Source organism: Lissotriton helveticus, chromosome 2_1 (genome assembly GCF_964261635.1).
Source record: "Lissotriton helveticus chromosome 2_1, aLisHel1.1, whole genome shotgun sequence".
In the NCBI taxonomy this organism is placed as follows: Eukaryota; Metazoa; Chordata; class Amphibia; order Caudata; family Salamandridae; genus Lissotriton; species Lissotriton helveticus.
Window position 1 is genome coordinate 950,240,758 of NC_136059.1, and position 23,180 is coordinate 950,263,937.

Here is a 23,180-nt window from a genome sequence, read left to right on the forward strand (position 1 = left end):
ATCATTCATTCATATGTCAAATCATAGGCCATTGCTCAGTTCTGCAATGCGTAGACCAGTTGCACCTGAATATGTTACAGGGATAATATGTAATGCAAGAAATATGAGCTATAACTTTAGGAGAATGGGTGGACTGGAGATGTTTGAGGATCGGGTAAGCGAGGATGATGGTGGAGGGAGAATAGAAGCAAGGAGGTAAGCAGGGATACGGAAGGGTGAAGACAATGAGGAGGAGGTAAAAGGAAGAGTATGTATAAACAAGCATTGGCAAAACCAATAAGTCTGGGTTTAAGGTGATAATGTATGCAGCGTTAGCACACTTATAGTACAACATATGGAAAGGAGTCAGGAGGAGCGGGCAGAGAGCCACTGGTGGAAGAATACCGATGGTGAAAGGGGTGGACCCACAGCCATGAAGGGGCCGACCCAAAGCCAGTTCTGGGTATATTGTTAGCAGTAGGTCTTCTTTACAGCTGTACTGCCAAAGCCCAGATCTAAAAAGCAGAAAGTTGTTGGAAATAGACTGATCCGGGGTTTGAGTATGGACATGTGCTAAAAGCACAATAAATCAAGGCATAATTAAGATATTGGTGGGAAATGCAACTTCTGCAGATCCTCTGTTCCCGGCTCAGTGACAGAAAGACGGGGTGCAGAGATACTTGGGGATCGCCATTCCTCCCTTAGTTTGTGAATGGTGTAAGCATTTAGACACCCGTTTTGACTCCCCATTCTGAGACTAAAAGAGGGTCAAGGAACTGAAGTGTGCACTGTGAGATTATGAATTGCTTTGATGACATAAAAGTGATGAAAGTGCTTAATTTATAAAACAATAATTGCCAGTACCCAAAGTTTTTCAATGAAACCCGTCACCAATGCTGCTGGATGTCTTGATTACACTTCATACTTTTCTCATCGAGCACCATACACTCCCTGGGCCTTCTTCTCACTCTTGCAGCTTCTTTTTCATACCTGCTTTCTCCATTTGTCACTGTTGTTTCATCGTATTCTTGCCACGTTTTTACTCCTTTCCTGCCTTTCTTTGTCTTGTTTTGGGTCAAAGTCTCATAATGACAAATACGACCAAGTCCACACAAAAGAGCACAAGTAGGACCCACATGCAACCACATGCTCAAATTAAGCACTGTTAATGAGTTCCGATCCAGGGGACATGGAGATGCAATTTAGGGGTATTTTCACATTGCCATTGGCAGCATATGATGTATCATCCAATTTTAGGACATTCTTTTCCCCTTCCGGTCTTATTGGCCATGTTGGGGTTGGAGTTTGCAGCTCTGTCATTCATCTTTTACCTTTTTCCTCCAGTGCTAGTGGGCTAGGATGTATGGCAAGACAGTGGGGCTTTAGGCTGCAGTATTCAGTAGGGTGTTCCCGGCTTGTGTCATACTGGATCAAGCGTAGAGAGTTCATAATTCACTTTTATGCACATGCGAAGTAGAAACTATGTGGGCCCTGTAACCGACAAATTGTATTTAAACCATACACAATTCCAGAAGACTATCCTAGCTGTGCTCTATTCGCCCACTTCTTTGCATTTCAGAATGGTTATTGTCAGTGTCTTTGTTTTGTCTGTGGCCGGGGCTGTGTGATTCAATCTGCAAATCAAGTGCTTCTCTCTTCTTGAGTTCTACCCAAGCACTACAGACTCCAGCGAGTAATATAGCACATAGATCCTGATTGTCTTCTCATTCGTGATTACAGCAAGGGTAAGAAGATATGTCGTCATCATTTCATTGGTTCCACTTCAGTCAACGATGTTATGATGCACAAACCCAGAACTAACCTAGACCCAAGAGCCAAGACCTCACCGTGCACCACCCAAGTTGAGAAACTGTACGAAAAATCACTATAGATGACCTTGTTATCAAATGTAGTTGAGTGGCATTTGTTTAGTAAGAGTGGGCAAAGAGTACACTTCTGTGGATCAGTTCTATACAACAACTGGAATACTCCCAGCTGACAACAGTGACGCTAAAGGTAGATGTTCATCCAATCCAACACAGCTGCAACACTGCTAAATGCATGTAATAATAATGGACTCTTTTCTCTTTAAGAGTGCCTTTCCTTCAGTTAGCATCCAAGTACCCTTTACTATTTCGATTTTCTACTCATATCTTTCAGCTAGCCGCACAAGCTTTTATTATTTTCCTTTTCATCTTCTTCTTCACGGTCCCACAAAAACACGCAGCAATGGGTGTGACCCCCATTGAAGTTATTTGAAGTGAAAGAATGAGCAATGCTGGGCAGTGTGGCTCAAGTGGAAGGAAAGCTGCATTTGTATTTACTCCGTTGCTTCACTTGCCTTCTGGGTGATTACAGAAGTGCCAACCGCCTCAAAGTGATGTAAGGAAGTTGCCTCAGATGCACACGAAGCTGTAGAAATCCCGGTCACTGCGCAGAAACCATGAGGAAATAAGGAAGCAACCAACAGATCTTTTCTTGAGCATTGTGTGACATTTGATCTTTCACAATCCTTTTACCAGGAAGTATTTGGGGTTTGTTCTTACCTTTGTATTTGGCTGGTAAACGAAGGCCTTTGCTGTGCGAACTGGCATGTTTTGCAGTTGCAAGAACCCAATTTACTGAGGGCAAAGGTGAGATTACGGGTCGCAAATGTCTGTGAGACTTGCAATGTCAACATTGCAGCTCCTTAGAGTTGCAATGGAATGGGGAAGGCACAGGGGCAGCCACCCTTCCTTACAACGAACAAGGCAAAGGGCCAGTGGTTGGCGACCACACCTGTAGTCCCCAAGCACTCACACCTTTCTGCCTGCCGAAGACCGTCGGTAACCGCTGGCACAGTGGAAGCTTTCTGTTGGGCGCTGCTTCACCCTGCAAGTGGCGGCTGTGGCATCGGAGCTAGCGGGCAGTGGTCCCACCATGGGGCTGCTGGCTGATGCTATCGGACGCCCTTTTGCATTGTTCATTAGTCGGTCTGATTGCAGTCTCAATAATGGCGGCATCTTGGGGAGGCAGAAACGGAAGTTTGCTGCTGCCCCTGTAGAACCCAAACTCTGCATTTACAGCCATTCCGAAGGATTCGCAGTGGAAACCCTGCTTTATTCATAGGAATCTGATAGACTGCGAATACCTGCACGTGGCCTTTTACAATGTCTGCCGGGACTGGAGTAACGAGTTGACATATGGAGAAACTGTGCAGACACAGCACAGCAGCATGGCCAGTAGTAGACCAGGACCAATGCCCTTGCTTAGAACAATAGCATCATGTTCTCTGTGAAGGTAACGCTACTTTTCAGAGCGTCGAATAAGGTCATTTCATGCAGAGCAATTCTCATTATATATCCCCTCCAGGTGCCACTAGTGTCCAAATGTCTGTTTGCCCATCCTTGCTAACATGGGCTATGTCAGTACGTAATCCAGTAGCGCAGGACAAAAATAGGCTCGGGCACAAAATTAAAAGTGGCCCCATTAGTGAAGCAAATAGCTAAAAAAGGGGTAATATTAGGGAAATCAACAGGAAAACCCGGACCACCTGGAAATAAAACCGCCCACAACTGCTAAAAACCGGCGCACACACCGATCTGTCAGACCCACTGGGCACTGCCTGGTTGGCCTGTAAGCCAGCCCGAGCCTGCACACATGTGAAGCACTCTCTGGTTGTTCTGGGGTGTAACTCTTCAGAAGTTCCCCATCACAGCCCAAGGCCTTTGTACATCTGTGAAAGGAAAGACTTTCAGGGACACATCTGTCTCTTTAGTGGTGGGGCAGATGAGAGCAACTTTGCCATAAGCCACTAATTGACTATAACCAGAAAGTTACTCCATTTGTTTAGAGAAACTGCACCCGGCTATGTGCAAGGAATAAAACATGAGTCAGATTTTTGGGTGGATTTAACTATACACAATAAATCTTACAGGATGTCTTGTCAGTCAACAATATTCTACCAACACGTCACACCCCGCAGATGGCTACTTCCAGTAGGACCCCGCCTTCAATAGCTATCAGAGGAAGGGAGTGGGCAGGGGTGTAGCTTCAGGGGGGATGTTTGGGGTGTTAAACCCCCGACATAAATGTATTATCTAGTAAGTAGTTGGGTACAGGTGGTTTCAGTCAGATGTGGTGAGGCGTCTGTCAGATTTCACCTGAGATTTGTACATACACAGAGACAACACACACCTCTCTCTCTCATCTCTGTTTTGAAGATCTTAAAAAAATATTGCTTACTTTGCAAAACGTTCTGTTTTAAATACCCCTAACAATCCGCACTCCTCTCCCTCTCCCCTGTCTCTTAAGCCCCCCAGTGCCCTGCTTCTCATATAATACCTTTTAATATGATATGTCAGCATGATTGTTGGGAAAACTGAAGCTCAACCCCCCCACACCCTCCCAATCTTACTGACAAATCTGCGTCTATGGGAGTGGGAGCAACTGCCTGAACTAATGACTATGTTCTGCTCATGCGAGCATGGGGAAGGCAGTCCTGATGAAACACCATAAGCCCCGGCTCAAAACAAGCATCCACAGAAGAGAGGCCGTGTAGTGCTCGGGGAGACTCTGATTGACAGCCACGGCTACCCACCCTCCTTAGAGACCAGTCAAAGTTCAAGAACGTGCACTTTATTCGAAAAGAACACATTTTGGATGTGCTGAACATGGAAATGTCGGCAGGTCAAACCTGCCAAAAATTAACATGAGAAATATGCACCGTAAGTTTTTATACATGTGAAATTTAGTTGAAAAACACCAGTTTTGCCTGGAATTCCCTATTTTTCTTAAGGAAACTCTGAATAGGAGGTATTACCTGACCCGGTAAATGCTTCACCCTGCAGTGGTGTGTGTAGTATGAATCGCTGAGCCACCTTGAGAACTTGTAAATTGGGCCTTAGAGTACGTTCCCTTAGATCATGAGAATATCTTATGGAAGGAGCCTTCAAGGGAGGGAGTAAGTGGGTCCTGGAGATGGAGGGCACTGTAATGGGGCATGCAGGGCACTATGGAAACTGCTGCACGGAAGGGCACCTGGGAGCAGGTGGCAAGCATAGAGCATTCGCAGTGCAGAAGTGGGTACACATGTATATGAACATTAAAAGCAGATTGGACATCAACAGGTGGGAAGGTTATCACAAGGCTCAGACACCATAACAATGAGAGGCGTGGCTTCGAATCAGGAAGCACGCTGATGGGCCTAGGCCCGGCCACAGGAGATGGCACGAGACCTGAGAATACAGGTCGTGACACTAAAACACGCCTGACGCTGTTCCAGATAAACCTGCATCACTGGGACTGAATGTGGGGCCGATGGAGAGCATGACTCGGGTGATCTCGACAAACGAGATAAACGGGGTTATTTGCTAATGGCTTGGGGTGGCGCTCAGGAAATACGACATACAACCACTCACAAAACCTTTAGCAAATCCAGGCCTAAATGTGCAGTTGCAAATCGGGACATGAGGAAACGTATTAACTCACTGCGCATGTTGAGCTGCGTGTCGGACTGCGACTCAAAAATAAAAAGACAATCTGTAGTTATAGGGTGACCTGAGGAAACAGAGGTGGAGTCTGTTTTCACTTGTAATGGAAGCTGCAGCCAAATAAATGACATTGTCTTTGTGCTCGGGCAGAACAGCACACATCTTAAAATGCGCATTGAAGCAGTTCATTCCTCATGCCCCATGACCCAGTGCCACTGGAATTATGCGGCAAGGGAGGACCAAATTATGGGGAAGTTTGACTAAATTATGTGGCAAGAAAAGGCAAATTACGCTGCATAATTCAGCACATTTTGTGATAGTATTTACCAGGGCATAAGTCCTAAAAGAAGTGGTGGGACGCTGCCGTCACGACAGGAAGTGACGTCACGAAAGGTCGCTTGCACCATCAGACTCATTGCTTCCCCTCACTCACCCCTTAGATGTGATTGCATCAGAGAAACCAGCACGTGAGCAGCGTTCTGAATGGGCTCCGAGCTCGCCCCAGAGAAGCCAAAGAGTGAATGTGTGGCTCCATTTGCTCCAGTTATCGAGCTCCCGGTAAAATAAGTGGTACCCCGACTCGAGCCCTGGTATTAACTCGTTATTTTGTTATTTTTACATGTTAACACTATCTGGGCATAGCTTTCACCTCATTATGTACCACTCTTTATGTACACTCCAGGTACCTGATCCCGTGGTTGCTTCACAGGAGCTATGTAATAACATCTCAGATTTCTTTTTTAATAAAATTGATGACATCTATGTGGCTCTTCAATCACAGAGGAACACTCTTAGTGAAGAAGACCTCTCTCGAGTTAAACAGCTTGAATCCTGGGATACGTCTTCTCCCCAAGTCTTGAACCAATTTCCCTTGCTCTCATTGGAGGGTCTCAACCTCCTGTTAGACAAAACTAAATCTGCATCTCCCCTGGACCCGGTTCCTTTGAGAATACTAAAGGACTGTAGGGACACCATTCTTCCTCCAATGTTGGAAATTATGAATGGAGCTCTGGAGCAAGGTATCTTCCCGGTGGCATGGAAGAGGGCCATTGTAAAACCACTTCTTAAAAAGCCCACCCTTGACCCTGGTCTATTGAAGAACTTTAGGCCCATATCTCTTTTGCCGGCCTCTGCTAAGATGTTGGAGGCCCATCTGAATTGTCATCTCTCCAACTTCCTGGATGTATCAGGATTTTTGGATGGGTCCCAACATGGCTTTAGAAAGCTACATAGCACTGAGTCTGCACTGACGAAGGTCGCGGATAACATCCGTCGGAAAGTTGATCTTGGACAGACGACCGTGCTAGTGCTGCTGGACCTAACAGCAGCATTTGACACCCTGTCTCCCGGTACTTTAACATCTAGGTTAAGGGAGGCAGGGGTAGCAGGACCGGCCCTGAGTCTCCTGAACTCCTTTCTACACCAGCGAGAGCAACGAGTGATGCTTGGGGAGTACCTCTCCCCTGTCAAGTCGTTGCATTGTGGGGTACCACAAGGGTCGGCATTGAGTCCGACCCTGTTTAATATCTATGTGGCCCCCCTTGCAAGACTTGTAAGATCTCAGGGGATGGAGGTCGTGTCGTATGCCGACGACACGCAGATTATGGTGTCCCTGACTCACTCCGTGAATGTCACCGCGTCCAACTTTAAGTCCTGTATGCAACTGGTTGCCGACTGGATGATTTTCAACTCATTAAAGTTGAACGGTGACAAAACGGAGGTCCTGGTCTTCGGCAAAGACCAGGAAATGTGGTCAGGTGAGTGGTGGCCTTCATCTTTAGGCATCTGCCCCACACCCACACAATCTGCTAGGAACCTAGGCGTCATCTTTGACACCCGGCTCTCCATGGAGCTGCAGGTGAATAGGACGGTGGCCACCTGTTGGGGCGTCATCAGGATTCTGAAAAGAATCGCGTACTATCTCTCCCCACAGGCACGAAAACAGGTTGTGATCGCCCTTGTTGGCTCAAGGCTGGATTACTGTAATTCACTCTATGCCGGGGCCAACAAGGGCTTTCTTCAACGCCTGCAGGTTGTGCAAAATGCCGCGGCGCGCTTCGTTTTGGCCCTGCCATGGATGTCCTCCGCGACCTCGGCAAGGAAGAGTCTTCACTGGTTGCCCATCCCTTTCAGAGTCTCTTTTAAACTTCTCTGTCTTACTTATAGCGCCTTGAGGGCAGGCCCGACTGATGCCTTGGGTTCTTTGCTCTCTAGGTATGTGCCAACCAGATGTCTTCGCTCGTTAGAGCTTAACCAACTGGTAGTTCCACGCGCTAAGACGGTAAGATGGGGGAACAAGGCCTTTTCTATTCTGGCGCCTCAGCTCTGGAATACTCTTCCTTTGGAGATTAAACTACAGCCCTCTCTTGATCTTTTTAAGAAAGCTCTGAAAACTTGGTGTTTTTCCAAAGCATATCAGTGAGCGCGTGTCTTTGTTTGCCGGCAGCTAATCTTTTTGAGTTAGGCGCCTTGACGCCCAGTGGGCATAGTAGCGCGTGAATAAATCATACTTCATTCATTCATTCATAGTACCATTTACAACAATACGCAGCACAAAGGTGGGTGACGAGTAAACCTTTGTGAAGGGCCTTTCACTGAAAGGCAATAAATGATTTTTTTTTGTTAAAGTCTGCAGATTATGCAGCAGATGAAGGATTATGCAGCAAATTAATAAACATGCAGAACATGCCACAGCCACAAAATCGCATAATTCCAGTGCCCCTGCTTATAATCGAAGAGGATGCAGCACTCCATGCATTTATCATTAAGAGATATGTTTTACTTGGAAGGGAGAGCCCTGTCATATAATGATCTGACAGTGGAGGAAAAGGATCACCAGAGAACAATATCGATAAATACCCATGTGTTTATCACATGCTTCTGCCCCGTGATCTCTCTATCCCACCACAATTCTATTATTGTAACACAATGGATCCCGCACACCTCCTTTATCCCAGATGGTCTCTCGTTTTCTTAGCTTTTGCATATATGCGGACATTTGGGAAGTGAGAAAGAGGGAGGCTTTTCAAAAATAAATCCGGAGAATTAATTTTATCCATTGACTTGCATTGAAATGGGGGTAATTTGAGGTAGGAGAAAGCTATAATAAATCAACTTTTGGCTTCAGAAATTGGGAATCTCTCTCTTAAATCGAGTATGTTGTCGTACATGTTTTTTCACCTAGGTCACCATAGGGCAAGGTGTTGTGCCATTCCATGAAAGTGGAGCAGAAAAACAACAAATAAATGTGGCTGCTTGCCTGTCTGGGCTGCTTTCAAGAGTCTTCGCCCAGTAGCTTACTGTCTCTTTGCTCATACAGGATTTTTCTCTGTGCTCCGCATGGCCATTCTGGTTCCACAGCAAGTGAAACTGGGTCTGGTGACTTAGTGGATGAATGCGTCCCGTGCAGGGGCTTGCGTTTGACCTTATGGTCACAGGTTCAAAACCCGGCAGGCCCATTCAGCCTTTCATCCATCTGAGGTTGATAAAAGGAGTACCATTGAGTTGGGTAACAAAAAACAACTGTTACTCAAGCCAATGTAACCCCTGTGAATGTGCGCTTTACAAATACATGTTATGTAAGCAAATAAGGGATTACAGGAGTGAACTGACCATAAGAGATTTAGGGCATGATCTTGTGAATTGCTCTGTATGGTCATTATTTACAGTGCCTAATTTAGGTTGCGATTGCAGGTACAGCACTCCTTTTTGGGAACCAGCACTTTTTTTCCTCATAACACTTTAATCCAGGGCTAGAGAGAAAAACAAAAAGAGGGCGAATGAAGGAAGAAAAGAAAGATTGAAAAACAGTGACAAAGGGAGAATGCAGGAATGATGTGATGAAGAACAGAGATAACAGGACAAGAAGTATCTTGTGGTGGATGAAATAGGCATAAGGTGGCATCAAGTCTATGCAGCCTTAGTATTCAGCATGCCGGATTTTAGGCAGTGATGGTCAGGGGCTTCTGGGAAATTCTTGGGCCTCAGCACTTCTTATTTTGTAAATTAAGCCCTGATTGCCCTAGTACCAGACACTTGTGTAGTGATATGCCCAATGACAACCAAAGAAAAAATGACATTTTCAGCAAGTGACAAGTAGAAACAAGCAGTGGCAAAGCCAATAGGTTTTGCCTATGAGCCAAGAGCTATTAGCTTTGTCAATGTTTAACCATGTTGTACCGCAGCATGGCTGCTGTGCAGCATATGTGAAAGCAAAAAAAAGATCTAAGACAAAGTCAGCATTGGCGGCATCATATCCCTTTTTTTATTACTGGTGGGATTTGGCAACACAGACAATAGGAGGTGAGGTGGTAAAAATAACGGCATAATACAGCTAGTGGTGTCTGCTTCAATACACTTTTTTTGTTGTGTTCTGTGGGTGAAGGAGGCAAGCAACAACACAGATGAGAGAGGGACAGTGGGGACAAGTAGCAACACAGATGAGGGACGGAGGGTAGATTAGGAGCAAGCAGCAGCATGGATTATGGAGGGCAAGCGGCAACTTGGTTGAGAGTGGGTGGGAGCAAGCATGGAGGGAGAGCGGGGACAAGCCGCAACACAGATGAGGGAGGGTGGATGGGGGCAAGCGGCAACATGGATCAAGGAGTGCAAGCATCCACACAGACTTGGGTGGGTGGGGGCAAGCAGCAACACGGATCATGGAATGAGGGATGGGGAAAGAAAAACCGAGGGGGGAAGGAGGAAGGGCAAGTCGGGCCAGCAACACATCCAGGCAGGGAAGGAGAAAGGGCACGTGGAGGCAAGCAACATGGACCCTTTACGGATTTGTGGAAGCCCCTTTGCGGACCCTGATACTCGAGGGAGGACCGTGCACTCCTGCACCTGAGGACACCGACACCGTTAGCACCTCGCCGGACCCGCTTCGCGGGTCCCGCAGTGCTGCTGACATTGACTCTGGGAGCTGTTTGTGGGAGCTGAGACGAGCGCGGGGCAGGTGAGCGAGCTAGCGGGGCTGCGAGCATTGAGGCAGGGACTCCAGCGTCCAGGAGTCCCTGCGCGCCCAACCAGTCACACCTGGGCTGCTCTCCCCGCTGGCCACGCCCCCCGCCTACGGAGTCAAAAGCGGAACCATCACTTGACTTCCTGGGACCCTTTACGGATTTGTGGAAGCCCCTTTGCGGACCCTGATACTCGGAGGGAGGACCGTGCACTCCTGCACCTGAGGACACCGACACCGTTAGCACCTCGCCGGACCCGCTTCGCGGGTCCCGCAGCGCTGCTGACATTGACTCTGGGAGCTGTTTGTGGGAGCTGAGAGGAGCGCGGGGCAGGTGAGCGAGCTAGCGGGGCTGCGAGCATTGAGGCAGGGACTCCAGCGTCCAGGAGTCCCTGCGCGCCCAACCAGTCACACCTGGGCTGCTCTCCCCGCTGGCCACGCCCCCCGCCTACGGAGTCAAAAGCGGAACCATCACTTGACTTCCTGGGACCCTTTACGGATTTGTGGAAGCCCCTTTGCGGACCCTGATACTCGGAGGGAGGACCGTGCACTCCTGCACCTGAGGACACCGACACCGTTAGCACCTCGCCGGACCCGCTTCGCGGGTCCCGCAGCGCTGCTGACATTGACTCTGGGAGCTGTTTGTGGGAGCTGAGAGGAGCGCGGGGCAGGTGAGCGAGCTAGCGGGGCTGCGAGCATTGAGGCAGGGACTCCAGCGTCCAGGAGTCCCTGCGCGCCCAACCAGTCACACCTGGGCTGCTCTCCCCGCTGGCCACACCCCCCTGTCCGCCGACCAATCACGAACAGTAACAGGGCATAAGGCAGAGCACTATTCCCGCTCCGCGGGAGCGAGCGGGAGCGCGCCGGGAGAAGCCCGGGACAAGGGCGGGACCGTTTGAGGCCGTTCGAGGCCTAAGAGGACTGGCCTGGCCTACCCCCCTTGGTTTGCACTTTTTGACTTCGGCCCTGCATTCTGATATCAGTGAGTACGCCACAAGATTTACATCTGCCATAGATCATGTGTACCAGGGGGAGCCGTAGTAAGACCGCACTGGGCCTGACCAAGCCAAATGGCACCCTGGATGACTTTCTAGTAAAGACAAATTTGGCAATAGACGCCGAAATTACCAAAATACAGAATAGGGTTTCTATTGAGCTGGACGCTGCGCGCAGGCTCTCCCAAACATTTGCTAACTCTAAAAAATCATCTTTGGGACACATTGCGTCCGCTGCATCCCCCAAACAGGCTGCACACCCCCTCCCTCTGCTAGTACATGCCGACATTCATCATTCCTATCCTTCTTCCTCTTCACCCCCATTAGATTCCTCTTTTATTTTTACACCCATGTCCCCTAAACCCACTGAGAATAATTTTTCTACTGCACAGGAAAAGCCTATCATTATGCGGGATATCCCTGCCCCCTCCTTTTCGGTAGCAAAAAGTAAACACCTACATCGTCAAACCACGAAAAGGAAGAACTTAGCTAAACTTGCCTATAATCGCAAGAAAGCAAAAATTGCTAGGCATCAGTTCTTCAATTCTAGAAGAACTCTGCCCAAATTAGGGGACCTTAAACAAACCTCACTTGCAGTTTCCCAGCAAATAGGGGGGGAGAGTGATCCTACCTATCTTAACACCACTTCTGTTCCGGCTGTAGAGAATTATGCTGTCTCTGGTGACAACTTAACATTGGGAGGCCAGAACGATCCGGGGAGGGATATGGGTAAGGCTGGTGAGGATGACCATTTTCTCAAAACAGTCTGGGTTACTTTGAAACAACTTTTGTCACCTTTTGAATTAAGACTGTCACGTATTGAGACTCACCTGCTTGAAATGGATAAAACTTTAGTTTCCTTGGCCACGCTTAGCCTAAAACAGCTGGAAGCTACATACCCCCAGATTACCGAGGGTCTCCCACAGGTGAGAAAAGATGGCTCCCAACCCGTATCAGCCTCAAATGCTGGCATTCAATCGGTACTAGTGCCTAACGGGGCACTCCCAGCTCCCAAAATTCTCCCCTCTCCTTTGCCCTCCCTACCACTCAAACCTATTCCAATTCCTAAACCCCGGAAAATCCCAAACGTCCTTGTTTCTTTGCCATCAAGTTCAGCAAATCCTGATACAAAATCACCCCTAATAAAAGTGCAGCCCAAAAATTCTTCTAGAAACGATCAAAATGTCACCAAGCCTATTATTCCCCTTTTACAGCGTACACTTGACCAACATCCAAATAAACAAAATTTTCGTGGGGGCTACATTGACCTCCCTCCTGATGCTGGGCCCTATGTTGCCATTTTGGCAGGGGTACCCACACTTGCCCCTGACACCGTGGAAACCCAGTGGTCCTTAAAGAACAAAGTGATCCACTGGCTAAATGCCAACAGGCAGCATCCACATACCACCACAAGCAGGGTCTTAATGGTTAGGCGAGTTCCATGGGTGGGACGCACTAATAAAACCATATCAGGAGACTGTATTGTGGTGTCATTTGCAGACCCCCATACAGCCCACCTTATTACCACATGGGATACACATGCGATGCACCATTCGATTGTGACTAAACCCCTTACCTTTTTCTACCCTCCTAAACAGATAGTGGAGCGTTCTGGTGGCTGGTCCATAGCCCACAATCACAGAGGGAAGGGGATCGGGCAGGGATGGCAAACCAATAATAATTGGTGGGAAGGCGCACCCACTATGAACAGGTTTGAATGCCTAGATCAGGTGGATTGACTGGAAATGCTTGAGCTTTCACCCCGGTCGAGCATTTTAAATCTTTCAACCAAGGCCAGCAACACTGACAATTACCCAACTGTAATTAAAAATAAAAATCATAATTCCCGGGGTGCAGAAGAACTATGCCCAGTCCACCGTCCCCTTGCTGTGTGCGCCACACAACATCTAGAGACGGTACACTCCGTAGCCTCGACTGACGCAAAGGGAAATCTTGTCCAACCACTGCAGAAAAACAGCGACTCAAACCATTCACTGCTATCTTGGAATGTAGCAGGCCTGGGTAATAAGATCACCCATAAACCCTGGTTGGAGATTATACAGAAGCATGGCGTTTTATGCCTGCAAGAAACTTGGCTTGTTGTGGAAAGTCATATTCTGGGGTATCGAACATTTCATTCACCCGCTGTTCCCTCTCCCCAGGGTCGAAATAAAGGGGGCCTGTGCATATATATATATCGAACGTGGGAGACATAAAGGTATATGACTTCCATTCCCACCAATACTTTCAAATTCTTTCATTTAAATGGGGCACCACACAAAAGGTGATATTGGTAAATTTTTATAATAATATGCCAGTAAATGAAATGGAACAGACCTTGAATAAAATGTCACACCACATTCATAAAGTGAGAGATCAAAACATGGGGGACCACTTAGTGTTATGGGTGGGAGACTTTAACTGTGCCATCTGCCCATTTTCCGAGTCAGGTTTGTGCGGCCTTACGGATCGTGAGGAGGACGGCCCTTTCCATTTCTCACACACTAAGTTGGGGTCCCTCCTCAACAGCATTATCTTCTCTTTTGATCTCACTTTTATTAATCAGGCTTGTTCCCCCCCAGTTCCCTTTGCCCCAACATATAATGGCAGAGGCTGTGAAACCATAATTGACTTTGCACTAGCATCCCCCATCAATCCCAATTTTATAACTTTCTGGGAGATTGGGGACGATCCAATGAGCGATCATTATCCAATTTCTTTTGGGGTAATGATCACAGAGGAGAAAGCAAAGGAATCTAGTGGGCCGCTGTATCCACTGGAGGTCACTTTAACACAAATAAACGGCTATGTGATAAAGTGGGAGAAAATGAATCCTTTAACCTTCTTCCATAGCCTCATATCATCTTGCTTTACAGACATACTTGTCTGTTTAGAAGAGGATATGGATCCAAAGGCGATTATGGCAGCTTTCGCTAACATTCAGCGTTACATCAAAGGCACGCTAACGAGGAGCCATAAAAAGAATGTGAAACACACACGTGGGTGGTTCGATTCTAGCTGCACAGCTGCCCTGAAGAAATTGAAGAAAGTTCTAAAGGCTATTCCAAAAGACAGGGTGCACATCTCCAAGGCCAGACGAGAGTATAAAAGGGAAATTAATCACCGCAAGGCCACAATGAAAAGGGAGGCCTGGGAAGCTCTGGGGGAAGCCGCAAGGAATAAGGATGCTAACCTCTTTTGGAAAGTTATAAGATCGGTATATAACATAAAAGCGAGCGAAAATTCCATAGATGTAGCAATCACGGCAGACCTCTGGGCAGAACATTATGGCAAACTTTATTCCAATAGCCAGGGGGTTACTCAGATCCAACAAAATGAACCCTTATCTTTGAATAACACATTTTATGATCACCAGTCAATTGACCCCCTAGTATCCCCCTATCCAATTGACTTGGTTTTTACTGCACTAGAAGTGGAAAATGCCATCAGGGAAAGCCCATCAGGGAAAGCTCCTGGCCCTGACTTCACCCCTGTGGATGTTTACAAAACAAACCTCGATTTTTGGGCCCCCCTCTTAACTAATGTTTTAAATATGGGAAACAAATGTGGCTTAATTAACACCTGGTCAGATGCAATTGTAGTGCCCATTTTTAAAAAGGGGAATAGGGACGATCCTGCTTGCTACCGTCCCATATCTTTATTGGACGGTCTTATGAAAATCGCAGGAAGGATCGTCCTTAAGAGAATTCAATACTGGGAGACAGAGAAAAAGGTTATTTCCGAAACCCAATATGGGTTCCGTAAGGGAATGGGTACCCAGGAACAATGCCTTAACCTGTCCCTATTGATCTCCAAATATACCGAGGCCAAAAAAGGGGACCTGTTTGTTACCTTTGTTGACCTCAGTACAGCATTCGATTGCGTGGACCACCTTCAGCTCTGGTCAACATTGGAACTTATCGGGGTGGATCCCACTATTATCATATTTATAAAAGAACTATATAGAGATGCCGGAGCTAGAGTGAGGTTCGGGTCCCAGGGTCAATGCACACAGAAATTTCCCATAAATAGAGGGGTTAGGCAAGGTTGCATACTTGCGCCACTCTTATTCTGTTTCTATATAAACTCTATTGCAGAGCACTTAATAAATATTCCAAGTGACTATCCAGCAATTAATGGTAGGCCTGTACCCATTCTTTTATATGCCGATGACGCGGCAATCATGTCTAGAACGAAGGTAGGGTTGCAGAGAGCAGTAACTGAATTCTCTTTCTATATGGGGAAGCGAAATTTGAAAGTGAACATTTCTAAAACCTTCACCATGGCATGCACCCAAAAATATAAAAGGCCACAATGTTCGATATATTTGGACGAGCAAAGAATTGAGTGCACAGACACCTTTTGCTACCTAGGTGTCGTTTTTGATAGAAAAGGAGGTTGGAAACATGCAGTATCTGCCAGGAAACTTGCCTTTAGTCTCGCCATTGGGGCCCTGCGAACTTTCGCAGTAAAAATTGGGGGAAAACCAACTGCTGAGATGTTACAGATCTATCAAGCTAAGTGTATAGCGACAGTCACCTATGGAGCAGGCCTATGGGGCTTTGAAAACGTGTCCTCACTACAAACCTGTGAAAATCTTTTTATCCGTTATTTACTAGGTGTGAGCAAATCCACTTCGACTTTTTCCACCCACATTGAGACTGGCATCAAATACCTTAGCGACACTATAAAGTTATCACCGTGTTTGCTATGGCACAAAATCTGGACCACTATGGAATGCCAACTTAATAGAGAACTCATTATGGACTGTAAAAACTTGGATGGTGCATCCAAAATCAAGTGGTTACGACATGTCCAGCTGATGTTCTCTGAAATTGGTCACCCTGAATATTATGACACTCCAGAGTCCTTAGAAAACTTGTCCAGGCCAGCTCTTAAAAAACTTTTAATTACACAACTGGAAAGTGCCAGATGGAATATCGAGAAACATAAGAGTTCTACCCTCCTGTATCAAAAAAGAACCCCTATTGAAGGTTTACAAAAGTATCTCAGGACCGAAACTACACCGTATCCACGTATGCTTCTTACAAGGCTGCGTTTAGGTACCTTCTTCCGAATGGTCACCCTTCCAAAACACAACGATTGGACTTTGGCGAATTTACTTTGCCCATGTGATGACCATTCTTCGCAAAGTAACATTCATATAATGTTCTTTTGTAAATTTTACTCTGCCCCGAGGAAATTAATCCTCTTACCCCTTCTTAAATCATGGGGCATAAGAACATGTAAATCTGCCTATCTGAAGTTACTAATGCTAGATGAGGTACATGTAATCTTTGTTGTTTCTCGCTTTTTAATGTCAGTGATAAAATACAGGAATTCGATGGTGTAAGTCTAACATGTTTAGATTCGCTAGAATTTCTTTAAACTTGAGACTTTTCGAGTACATGTTCATTGCTGACCTCTTATACATGGAAAATGTTTTACAGATTCTTTATAAATTTTTCCAAATTTTTTTAAAGTGGAAACCGTTTTAAAAATGTATGATATTAACTGTCTTGTATGCTTTTTATGATTTCTTATGTAAATCGAATAAAGCTAAATTTGATTTGATTTGATTTGACCAGGCATGGTGGAAGGAACACGGTGGAGGTATGCCAGACTGGCCATAGTGGCATCAGGTGTTACCACGGTGGGCCGGAAGGGTGGGGGGCGGTTTTGGACCAGTGAGGGCCGTTTTTGTTACTGGGGGGCGTTTTGCAGCAGTGCTGCAAAATCGGCCCCTTGTTACAAAAGCACAGCATCAGTGTTCCCACTTCCCCCCTCACACCCCCACCCCGGATGTAATTGCCAGGGCTGGTTTGGGGTCCCAGTCCGGTCCTGGAGGAGGGAGAAGAGCACAAGGGAGCCGGGTGAAACAGGCATTCTGGTAAAGAGATGTCTAAACGCAAAGAATTAAATAGTGCATACAAAATTAGCAGTAGAGCGACACAAGTAATGCGTCCATGCTCCAGTGGAGGGACAAGCACATAAAGAGGAGGAAAGCCTATGTAGCTGACCCATAAGAAGCAAGCAAATGAAAGCAACAAAAAACGCCAACCAATGGTAAGGAATGGATGACCTCTAAGCCTACTGTTAGATAACAACAGGCCCCAAAGAGGCAGCTCATGTTCCGTGTAGGCGAGACGTAAAATCATAGTTTGTGCTGTGCTAGTGGACTTGTGCAAATGTAAGTTCAAGACTGGCGAAGAATTGGCCACCTCCAAACAAAATAGAACTGAACTGCAAAATTGTTTTGTACATGATCTGGTCTTTCTCACTCCTTTCCAGTCACTGTCATAAAATATGAAGAAAAATTCATAGTTTTCTTTATACTTCTTTAATTCATGACTTTCATAGGAAAATAGATTTAAAATAATGAGGTTTTATTAGTGATGTAGCATCAGACAATAATAGAATTGTTATGTCCGCTTCTGAAATAAAGTGCCAGCCGGTGGCACTGGCCTCAAGATAACGTTTTTAAGGAAGATCATGTTATTCCATATTGTCTAAAAGAAGGAAGCGTTCTATAATATTTACGTTTTCAATTAATGCAAATGTTATGTGCAGTAAGTAATGCCCCATACTCATAATTTAAGTAGAGAGAGTTATTTTGCATCAAGATATGTAAAAAAAGCAAATTAGCATGTCAGCGACTTATGAGTGCCTATACTTTGGCTACACTTTAATCAAGGCTCAGTGCAGCTCAGAAATAATTATAGTCTGCTAATGTAACCATTTCTGTGTGTTTTTTAGATAGACTTAGCGTGATGGATCTTCTCTCCTAATCACAAATCTATGCTGTGTAGGTTTAGATACACCACCAAAAAATGTAAGTTATGTATTTAAGAAGTCTGCCATGTTTCTTGAGGATCACTAGTGCAGCACATGGGGTTCTAGGCCCATTATCTCCTCCCCTGTCTTCTTCATCCCAGTCTTTATTGAACGTGTTAATGTTCCCAAAGCTGGTGTTTCATGCTCGCTTTTAGCTCCATACCCAAACACATGTAGAGGTAACTCATTTGCACTCAAAGGACACTAATACACTGTCCCAGCATCGGCTTCCTGTTTATATATTGTTGCCAAGATACCAGTTGCTCAATATCCCAAAAGATTGTCACTCCAAAAGCCCATTTGCTCAGCAGTGTGTGCGCCCAGAGACCCCAAAATGATGTCTCCAGGGGCCAGATGTACGACCAATCTGTTTTGAGGGTCGAAAATTGCGATATTTTATATTTTGCAATATGCGACTCACAAAACAGAATGTACTAATGTGTCTCAGACACATTTAGTTATTCCCTATGGGGCGCAAATGACCTGCCTCAACAATATTCATGCGCAGGGCGCAATTTGCGACCCATTGGGAATGGGCAATAATATAGGGAGGGTGGCCTGCTGGGGACAGCAGACCACCATGTCTGTGTTTAATTTTTAAATAAAGCACTCTTGTTTTCAAAATGCAGACCATTTTCAATAAAAGTAAAAAATGGAAAGTTTTCTTTTCATTTTTTAAGGGCAGGCAGTGGTTTGTGGGACCACTGCCTGCTCTTAAAAATATTATTGCTGCCAAACGCAAAGAGGAAGGGGTCCCCTGGGAACCACTTCCCCTTTGCGACTGGCTTTCCACCAAATTGGTGTTTTGCTGCTGCATTTGTGGTTGCAAAACAATCATACACCCCCCTGCGACTCACTATTAGGAAGGGGTGCCTTTGACATGCCTCATAGCGACTCGCAAACATTGTGAGAGTTGGTAATAGGTTACTGACTCACAAAATAGGGCTTTGTACATTGTATAACCCTTTTTAGCAGTCACAAACGGCCTGATTTTCCGTTTGTGATTGCTAAAAACGGCGGTACATCTGGCCCCAAGAACGGAAAACGTCTCCTGAGTAGCCAGACTGCTAAAGCATGAACAAATGCTTCCCACAACCCTGGAATTTATCCCAATTTTCTAAGTCCAAGGCAAGGTTTTGGAGTCACTTGATTTTCACTGAGTATGGATCGAAACCTGCAAATAGTGCAAAAGTATTGGCTCTTAAAAAGTTGTAAATCTACACTTATGCATAGGAGTATGCATACAGATGTAAATGTACAAATCTTCTTTGTGAATAGAGCCCACAGTGCTTTACCGCCATACAGTTAAAAACATACAAAATGCTTAATATTGCTTTGTCTGCAGGAGAATTACACTTTTCTTCAACAGTCCTGAAGTAACATTTCAAAGAATAAATACAGACTCTGATCACAGTAACAACAAAATGGAGTGATATACAATAGGGGAGACATATTGCTGCTGTTACAGAATCCAATTACCTGCACACTTTCACAAGGGGTTTACTGTAATTTAGCCACTTGAGCTGTGATTGACCCTTTTGCTTGACTAGGTATTGTTCTTTTGAACGAGGCACACACTAATTCTCTCTGCTTTTATTTCTAGGGCAAATATGTGGTCTGCTTTGATCCTCTCGACGGTTCTTCTAACATTGACTGCCTTGTGTCCATTGGAACAATTTTTGCCATCTACAAAAAGGTAAACATATCTGCAAATGTACATGAAACCAGGGTACGCATTTGTTAGGCAGAAAGCAGAGACCACAGCCCACAGATTTGTTACGGGTCTTTCAGCATCCCATATTGGTGCAAGTCATTCCATTCCAGCCTTTTTAATAGAAGTGGACTAGTGGAAGAGGTTGCCTTAACCGGGAGTTGCATCTCCAAATTGCAATAACAATTTTTTTTAATCAATATAACACTCGAGTATGCAAATGTGTGTCTCCCTAAAGATGACCCAACATATCTGATTGCCACCAGGTGATCGAGGCTTGGGCTTCAGAGCTGAAGTCTAGAAGCTGGCACAGATGTCTGGCTGCAGTTTAGGCATGTCACTAGATTGCCTCAGTGGTTCCTCATGTACTTCCTTAGCTTCCTTCTCCATTTTGTGTGAACATATTTCCTGCTGAGACAAAGATGCCAATGCAATATTTGTGCAACAGCAATCTCTGTTGTTTTGTCAGCTGGTCTCCTTTGCTTTGTTGTTGTATTTTCGTGCATCTTTCTACGTGTAGAGTTTCATTGACGTATTTATTGCCAATCAATAGACCTTCACTAATGCATCATGTGCTTGCCCATTGCCTCTGTGTAACACTCAGGACTCCATTTTTGGCTAAACGAATGTGAGGAATTTCTGCTTATTGTCTGTATCCGCTACTCGGGAGATGACTGTGGACGAAATTGATGTATTTTCAACTGGGATCCTACAGCTACAGTATTAAAAATGATTATTAAAACTGACCACTCATACCAAGAACATTAAGACTTGAAACTGGTTCAGACAAACAATCTGTTATGTTCTTCCTGTGCATTAGAATATGTGGCTGTCTTGGGTGTGCATCTGTGTTTCCACTACAATGTAAAGCTCATTCTGGAACCATTGTATGTAAAGACAGGAGAGCAAAACAGCTACTGATCTGTTCCCTGTACCAAGGGAGGAGGGCTGCACAAGCCCTGAGATGGTTGTAGGAAAGCATTGGGTGTGGTAACACCCACAGCGGATTCTGACATTACTTGTAGACCTGTGCAGGCAAATGCTGTTATGAGAGCTTAGGTGCCATGCTTCAGCTTTCGTGAATTTTCTGATCTTTTCTTTCTGGTCTCCAGAATGGCGACAATGAACCCTGTGAAAAAGATGCTCTTCAGCCTGGAAGGGATATTGTAGCAGCAGGTTACGCCCTTTACGGCAGTGCCACAATGGTGGTGCTGGGCACCGAATGTGGGGTCAATGGCTTCATGCTCGATCCGGTAAGAGATTTACTCACAAGATACATTCTGCCTTTAGTGATTGCAGCTGCCATGAACATACATTATTGGCCCTGAGAGATATGATAACTTCATTAGCAGCTTTTTCATTAAATGATATTTGCAAAATATATATATACACACACATATATGCTCATATGTCCGAGATTTGCACTTTCTCAATGGTTCAATAAAAACTTTACTGCGGCTGGCAGAATCAGCTAAGAAGAGCCGTCGTCTCTCTTTCCGGTACCTGGATGCACCTTTGAGTGGTAATTAGATACACACATATTTGTACAATACCTGTTGGCACCCATTTTGTGGTATGAGGGATTTGTACCTCTAGGGAAATGGCACCCATCCCTTAGTGAGTTTTGGATACACAACACCATACACTTGATTGGATGATTTAATATCTCTCCTTTAGGAATTGTTTGGATAGTTATCAGTGAACATTTATATTATGTGGAAGAATGTACTTCATATTATGTGGAAGAATGTACATTAAAAAAAAAGAAATTGTGTTCTTTATGCATTCTTAATTCCATCATACAACAAATGATTGCACACACTTGAACCCAAAACAAGTACAGAACAGCCGAGGAGGCATGAACACACACACACCCACCAATTCAGGTTGAATTGACAGGGACAAGTTGTAGCCTCAGAAATGATTAAATACCCACCCACCCGTCCACCCCAGAGAGTGAGAAATCTCATGTCAACTAGACAAGTACTTGTGTGTGAGGCAAGAGAGGTCTGTCGCCCAACTGCTCAACCCAAAAACACCCAACTAGTACTCCAACTCCTGCAAAGTGAAGATTAGCAGGAAGAAAAACAATCCCGCCCCCACGATCAGGAAAGAAAAGAGCAGTCCTAAGTGATTGGCTAGATAGATAGGAAGGTGAGTGGGAGGCCACTGGACTCAGACCCGGCCCACCATCCCACATTCTGCCCGAGCTGCCTTCAGTGCAGCCAGCGTGACTGGCACCACCACATTAGGGCAAGCACAATTACTAGTAAAGCAGTCACAGTCTCATTGATTCCTCCATGCCTCGCTGTGCTGGACCACACCAGGTGCACAAGTCCAAGAGTTGCACCCATGACCTCTCTCCCCTGGCCAGGTGGATCCAGTCATGGGAGGCGTTATATGAGCCACTGTTTACAGACTAAGTATTGGAGGGCCTCTTGGTCTCAAGGTCCGGCATATCCTCGATCACCTCAGAGCCACTACCGGCCAATGCAGCAGAAGTGACCGCTTCCACAAAAGCCCTGGCTTCCTCCGCCTCCAGCCTCCGTTTCTCCACATCCAGCATTCCATCTTGGCGCGCCACCACCTGGGTGTCTGACATCGATATCCTTCTGTGTCTGACCCTTTGACGTCTCGGTGTCTCATTCTGGCATCTTCTGTGTTACTAGGCTGCAGATGTACTGGGCCCGACAGAGGGGGGACAACCCCCTTCCTGCACCTCTAGCCGGTCCCACACATCCTCCAGGCTTGTGAAGAAATATGAACCTTCCTCATGCATCACTTTTATCTTTGCAGAGTAGGGCAACATATACGTGAGATCCATGACCTTCAATTTCTGTTAGAATCACATGATTGTCAAACACTGGGTCTTTCTGCCATCTGTTTGGAGGATTGCATCCCTGTCCCTATAGTTGAGGAGCTTCACAATGATGGTGCAAGCAAGGTGACCACTCCTCGGGGGAGGGGGTGGTGTTAGGGACCGTTGCGCCCTTTCCACCGCAAAGACAGGTGACAGGTTGGCTTCTGGGATTGTTTCCTTTAGCCATCGCTCCAGGAATACCTCAGGTGCAGTGCTCTCAGCCTTCTCAGGGAATCCCACAAAGTGTAGATTGCATCTCCTTGATCTACCATCCACATCCCCAGCACACATTTGCACCTTTTGCATCTGTGTCGCCCGTGAGAGAAGCCACGCAGCCTTAAGGGATGACAGTTCCTCCTGCATTTGGACCACT

General features: G+C 45.9%; 1 protein-coding gene across 1 annotated transcript in view; it reads left to right on the forward strand.

Annotated features, from left to right (window-relative positions):
• LOC144818351 (fructose-1,6-bisphosphatase 1-like) overlaps positions 1–23,180 on the forward strand; it is a 39,075-nt gene that overhangs the window by 9,390 nt on the left and 6,505 nt on the right. The window contains exons 3-4 of the mRNA XM_078675700.1: positions 19,840–19,932; positions 21,060–21,200. Coding sequence (XP_078531826.1) covers positions 19,840–19,932; positions 21,060–21,200 — 234 coding nt within the window. The remainder of the gene's footprint in view (positions 1–19,839; positions 19,933–21,059; positions 21,201–23,180) is intronic.